Source organism: Melanerpes formicivorus, unplaced genomic scaffold (assembly GCF_026170545.1).
Source record: "Melanerpes formicivorus ecotype bairdi unplaced genomic scaffold, bMelFor1.0.p_v2 SCAF_13, whole genome shotgun sequence".
In the NCBI taxonomy this organism is placed as follows: Eukaryota; Metazoa; Chordata; class Aves; order Piciformes; family Picidae; genus Melanerpes; species Melanerpes formicivorus.
Window position 1 is genome coordinate 17,441,980 of NW_027142365.1, and position 6,297 is coordinate 17,448,276.

The window sequence follows — 6,297 nt, forward strand, 5'->3', positions numbered from 1 at the left end:
TTAAACTCACGGCATGCACAAAAGAGCGACGTTTGTCAAAAAAACCGGCTAAAAATACACGAAACGTCGGGGGTGGGGGGGAAATGCATACAAATCCTTGCTCGGAAGCTAGCGGCGAGGAAGTCTGAGAGGTCTGAGCGTGTTTGAGCTCGGATTGTTTAATAGAAAGATTTATATACTAACTGTATTATTTACTTTGGGAGGGGAGGTGGCAGTATAAGGGTATGCTAATTAGTGGGAGATTTTTGGGGGGAAGGGGTGGAATATCAATTTTTATTGCATCACCTGTCAGGAGTGTCCAATCAGCGTTGGCTTTAGGGGAATTAATTGATGAAGGTGTCTCCGGACGAGCTCACTTCACTCTGTCATTTTATTTGTAGCTAAAGCAGCGGCGGGAATAGCAGCTGCATTTCTTTTCTCTTCCTCCCTTCACATTCCATTATCATAGTTTCCAATGGAAAAGCAGGGAATGAAAGGGAACAGGTACTGATCTTCAGCAGCAACTTAGAGAAACACTTTGGCAAACCTGATTTTTTTTTTAAAGATTATCTATTTGATTGTAAGCCTCACGGTATCTATATATCTATTTTTATTTTTTTTTAATTGTGTCTAAACTTTGGCACTTCATTCACCGGGAATAACAGCCTTTGTTATATTTTATTAGCAGGATGCCTTGAGACAAATACAGCATCTGGCTGAGGATTGTGTGTGTGTGGCTTTTTCCTTTTTTTTTTCTTCTTTTTTTTTTCTTTTTTCTTTTTTTTTTTTTTTTTTCCCCTCCATCTCTCTCTCTCTCTCTCTGCAAATGCTGGGAATAATTTAATTCACGAAATGGGAGACCTGAAGTCGGGTTTTGAAGAGGTGGATGGCGTGAGGCTCGGCTACCTCATCATTAAAGGAAAGCAAATGTTTGCACTCTCCCAGGTTTTTACAGACCTGCTCAAAAACATCCCGCGAACTACCGTGCACAAGCGAATGGATCATTTAAAAGTAAAAAAGCATCACTGCGACCTGGAGGAGCTGAGGAAACTCAAAGCCATCAACTCCATCGCCTTCCACGCCGCCAAATGCACCCTTATCTCCAGAGAGGACGTGGAAGCCCTTTACACCTCCTGCAAAACCGAACGGGTGCTTAGGACGAAGCGGAGGAAAGTGAGCCGTGTGCTGTCAGCCACCGACCTCCGCCCGGAGCTCGCACCCGCCGACCCCTTCTCCGGCTTCTGGAAGGAGAACAAACTTTGGCTGGGGCTGAACGGTTCCCCCCGGCCGCTGCTGCCCATCCGGAGGAGAGCCCTGCGCCCGGGGGCCGCCGCCCTGCTGCCGGCCGCGCATCTACCTCACATTTTTAGTAAATACACTGGCCACAGCTTCCCGGAGATCGCTCGGGCCCCCTGCAAGCCCCCCGCCAACTATGAAACAGCGCCGGCGGCGCACGGCCGCGCTCCCCTCCGCCTCCGCCGCCCGCCCGCCGCCCGCCCCCCGCCCGTCGCCGCGCCGCGGCCGCGGCTCCTGCCCGCTGCCCCCCCGCCCCTGCCCGCCCGCTGCCGACGACGACGACACGGGGCCGCCGCCGCCGCCGCGCTGGGCCCCCACGGCGGCGCCCGCCGTCCCCTGCCTGCGCCGAGGCCCTGCCGGCCCCGCGGCGCCTCCCGGCTGCCGCTGCCCCGCGGCTTCGGGCCGCCGTCGCCCGCCTTCCCCGAGAGCGGGAGCAGCGACTCGGAGTCCAGCTGCTGCTCGGGCCGCGCCGCCCACGACTCGGACTGCGGCTCCAGCCTCTCCAGCTCCAGCGAGGGCAGCTCGGAAGAGGAGGACGAGGAAGAGGAGGACGAGGACGAGGAGGGCAGCGGCGCCTCAGACTCCAGCGAGGGCAGCTCGGAGGAGGAAGAGGAGGAGGAAGAAGAGGAGGAAGAGGAGGAGGAGGACAGCACCTCGGACTCTGACTCCAGCTCGGTCTCCAGCCAGGTCTCGGTGCAGAGCATCCGCTTCAGGCGCACCAGCTTCTGCAGCCCGCCCGGCGTGGTCCACGCCAACTTCTTGTACCATCTGGCAGCCGCCGCCGCCGCCGCCGCCCCCCGGCCCCCGGCCCCGGCCCCAGCCCCGGCGGAGCCCGGTGGGCTGCCCGCGCTCCGTGGCGCTACCAGCGGAGTCAAGCCGGAGCTGCCGGAGGAGTGGGGCCGGCCCGGCTGGGCTCCCGCCGCCCCGGCGCTGCGCTGCTCCGGCGGCCTGGGGAGCTGCTTCGCGGAGATCAGAGATGATAGGGGGTCCGAGATCACATTCCCACACTCTGAATTTTCCAGTAATGCCAAGAGTACTGACCTAACAATTAACTGTGTTGCAAAGGGGGCCTCTTCACCTAGCCCAAAGACAAACAATGCATTTCCACAACAAAGAATACTCAGAGAGGCAAGGAAATGCCTTCAAGCAACTGCTACACACCGTGCAGATAATAATACAATAGCTGCTAGGTTCTTAAATAATGATTCTTCATCAGCGGCAGCAAATTCAGAGAAAGATTCCAAAATCCCTCATTGTATTGAATTTGCCACGGATTTGCCCTCTTTACAAACTGCTCCTGAAGAGGATGCTGCTTCTGCAGGCGCAGCAGCAGCAGCTGAGCTCCAGTGCACTGATCCAGGCAGCGAGGCTCTGCCATTCCTGCACAGCGTTCACATCAAAACAGAGGACAGCAGTGCCAACGACGAGTATGAGCCCGACCTTACAACACATAAGCTAAAGTGTGAGTGCAATGATACTAAGGATGAGTTTTACGGTGTGACTGAGAGTAATCACCAGGACGCTTTATTAACAGCCAAGGAAGATTCTGCATGCACTGAGAAAGAAACCACTTCCTTAAACCCGCTGACTCAGAGTCAGGTCCTCTCATGCACTTTAGGTACCCCAAAACCTGAGGATGGGGAGTATAAATTTGGAGCAAGGGTGAGAAAAAATTACAGGACACTGGTTTTGGGAAAGCGACCTGTACTGCAGACTCCTCCAGTCAAACCAAATTTGAAATCAGCTCGAAGCCCACGTCCTACAGGTAAAACCGAGACACATGAAGGAACACTGGATGATTTTACAGTTAACAATAGACGCAAAAGGGTAGCCAGCAATGTAGCATCAGCAGTGAAAAGGCCATTTAATTTCATGGCAAATTTTCCCTGTCCACCATCACTAATTATTGGCAATGATGGGGATTTGTTGCCAGCTTATTCCTTAAACACCACTAAGGATTCCCAACCACCTCACAAGGCCCATCCTGTATGGAAATGGCAGCTGGGCGGTTCTGCAATACCTCTTCCACCTAGCCACAAATTCAGGAAATTTAATTAATAAAATAGTTTGGAAAATATTTTCTCAAACCACCTTTTAACTTTCTGAACGTTTTTTAACCTCTGCAGGATGGTTTGTACAAGCCCATTAATGCCATGCTCACTTTTGGGATCCTGCTTTATCACATTGTGAAGACAGAAACTGGATTACTATTTTCTTTACCATTACAACAGTGCGGGTTTGGTTTTTTTTTGTCTGTTTGTTTGCCTATTTTTTTTTTGTTGCCTTTTTCTGTTGCATTTGGGTTGTTGGTTTTATTTTTTTTTAATTATTTTTTAATATTACATTCCACAGAGTACTTCAGGCTAAAGACTCAACTTAAACTCAGTTATTATGGTAGAGCTGGAACACTTTACTGTTTAAATGCTAATAATGCACCAGTACCTCAATTCAACTGCTGCAAATAAATGTCAAAAGGTTGAATAATAAATATTAGAATGAGCCATTAAATTTATGCACTAGATTTCGAAAATGGAAGTCTAACTGTTAATTCAGTTAAAGTTTGTTAAGTTACATGGCTGCACAGTAAGGGTTCACTATAATTCAATGTGGCAGCAGCCTGCTTTTCGGGAGCTTTGTTTTCGGGTGCAGGGGTGTCTTTTTCCAAGAGCAGTTGCACTTACTCCTTTTTTCTCTGGTTTGGAAAAGCTGGGGTTCACCAGCGACCCCAGTGCTGGGAAAAGCTGCCTCATCTGAAACCAGTAAATAAATGTGGAATTCTATTTTTGGTAAAAGGGTGTCTTTTTACTTGTACAGCCACTCTTTGCAACTGGGAAGCCTTTTTGTTGTTGTTTTGTTTCACCCAGAGGTCTTAAATAAGGTTACTGTTACCCACTAATGTCATACTTAAGTTGTGGTCTGAACATGCCCCTTAAAAACTTGCAAAGCAACTAAAATATTTGCCCGGCCAGCAGTACAATTTATGGCCCAGCCCCTCACGCTGGCTGGAGGAAATAGCGAAGCAGTAAATACAACACAGAAAGTGAAACGACAGGCCGTGAGTGGGAATACACAAAACGAGAAGACCACGTTATTCGTAGCTTTTTGGCACCAAAACTCAGGCGTTTCGACCTTGTTACCCTCCCCAGTTCTGATCCTCAGCTCTTGAAATCTGTTGTGGTGGGGTTTGGTTTATTTTTTGCTGTGCCATCCTCTCTCTGTAGCAGGAACATTTCTACTGCACATGACAATCAGAGGCAATGATCTATATTTGCACTTAATATCAAAATAGTCGAACAGGCAGACTTCTAGAGTCTGTCCCTCGGTGACACATGCTGGTATAATATATTGTGATGATGGAAGCAGTAAATCAAAATTATGGAAATTTGCACTGTTGAAAAGCATGCTTTAGCTTTATTTTCAATTAAAAACACTGTTAAAAAAAATATAATCCTGATTCCATCCACTTTGAATTATTGCAGTTACCCGTTGTTTCCTCTCCATTTGTAAGTCCACTGTTTTTATTTGGAGGAAATACGCTTCAAGAGGTTAACCGTTTCCCTCCCTCCTTCCCCCCACTCCCTCCCCGCCCCCCCCCCCCTCCCAACCCCTCGAAAAGAAAGGGAAGAGGGGGGAAAAAAAAAAAGGAGAAAGGCTGGAAGCCGAGGTGGAGGCCAAGCTGAGGCCGAGGGAAGGTCTCACTTGTAGGGGGAGGACGGGCAGAGCAACTCTGAAAACGGCCTGAAAAGTTTGCAGCTTGAAGAAGGCAGTTCTAATTGAGTTGCTGAATCAGCAGAGTTTGGGATGAATAATTGCTGGTTTCTTTCTTTGGATTAGCATTTTATTTATACTAGATCATTCCCAAATTAAATTTTAAGGATTCCACTCATCGATCAATCCCAAGAGAATAATTTATTGTAAATCACCAAAAACAAAACAAAACAAAACAAAAAAAAAAAAGGAAAGAAAGAAAGGGGAAAAAAAAGGAAAACAAAGCAACAATGTAGTGTTTGCTGTGTGACTCAAAGTCAACATTTCTGCTGGCAATCCGCTGACTGGGTTTCAGGGTTGTGTTTTTTTTTAACTCCTGCCTTTTGTGATGCCCCCTCCCCAACCTTCGTGTCTCTAAATATTCCAGGCAGTCACTTAAGTGATTTCAGCTCCCTTTACTGCATCCACAGTGTCCTTTTCCTCTCATTGTAAAAGGCCTAGTCTGAGAATACCTGCAGCCAAATATATTTAGAAAGAGTAAACAACTGCCTTTCAGTGGAGTTACCCTTCCCCCTGCGCGCACACACACACACACACACACACACATCCCTTTAAACTGCCAGTTGCAAAAGGTGCATTGCATACTGAAGCGCTCTGCTGAAATTAACGATGGTCGTGAAAAATCTGCTTACTGAAGTTGTTCTGAGATGAATGTTTACATTCGTACGCTTAGAGCTGCACAGATTACAGCCTTAGTTCCAGAAAACTGTAAATATGTATTAAAAGTACTGCTCAGGAAAGCCCGCCCCTCCTCCCCACTTGCTCTGTCTGCTTGACAAAGGTCTTCTCTTGACCAAAAACAAAGGGGGGGGGGGGAGGAGGAAGAGAGAGGGGAAGAGAAAAAATAAAGCCAAAACCCAAAAGCTGCAAAGGTGCAATATACAAACTTTAAACCTAAAATTTCACCTTGTCAATTATACAACATATCACTTTCAAAGTAACTCCCTCCTCTGACCCTGTTTACTTCCAATTAGAGATATGCTGATTTGGCCAGGAATTGTAAATGACTGAGGTGCCTCTTCAGGTTCCTGAAATAATCCGGGGAGGGGATGGAGGGGGGGGGGGGGGGAGGAATAAGCATAAATTTATACCAAATAGGCTCTGCAGTGTTGAGGACGTGAAATATGGCGCCCAGCCCCGCCAGTGGCCCGGAGCTGCAGGCCTGGGAGCGGTGTGGGGAGCTCCCCAGGTCCAGCACCCACCAGCAGGCCGCTCCGCCGGGTCCCCACCGTGCAGGCCACATCAAAAGGCAAG

General features: G+C 48.7%; 1 protein-coding gene across 1 annotated transcript; it reads left to right on the top strand.

Moving 5' to 3' along the window:
- The first annotated feature begins 264 nt into the window (after positions 1 to 264).
- Positions 265 to 6,086, top strand: SKIDA1 (SKI/DACH domain containing 1). Its single transcript, XM_068146336.1, has one exon. The coding sequence runs from the start codon at positions 832 to 834 to the stop codon at positions 3,331 to 3,333; it is 2,502 nt and encodes an 833-aa protein (XP_068002437.1). The 5' UTR covers positions 265 to 831; the 3' UTR covers positions 3,334 to 6,086.
- The last annotated feature ends 211 nt before the right edge of the window (positions 6,087 to 6,297 follow it).

What these genes read in the sequence shown, in the direction of transcription:
- SKIDA1 (XM_068146336.1), top strand. Translation starts at nt 832, where the DNA reads ATGGGAGACCTGAAGTCGGGTTTTGAAGAGGTGGATGGCGTGAGGCTC.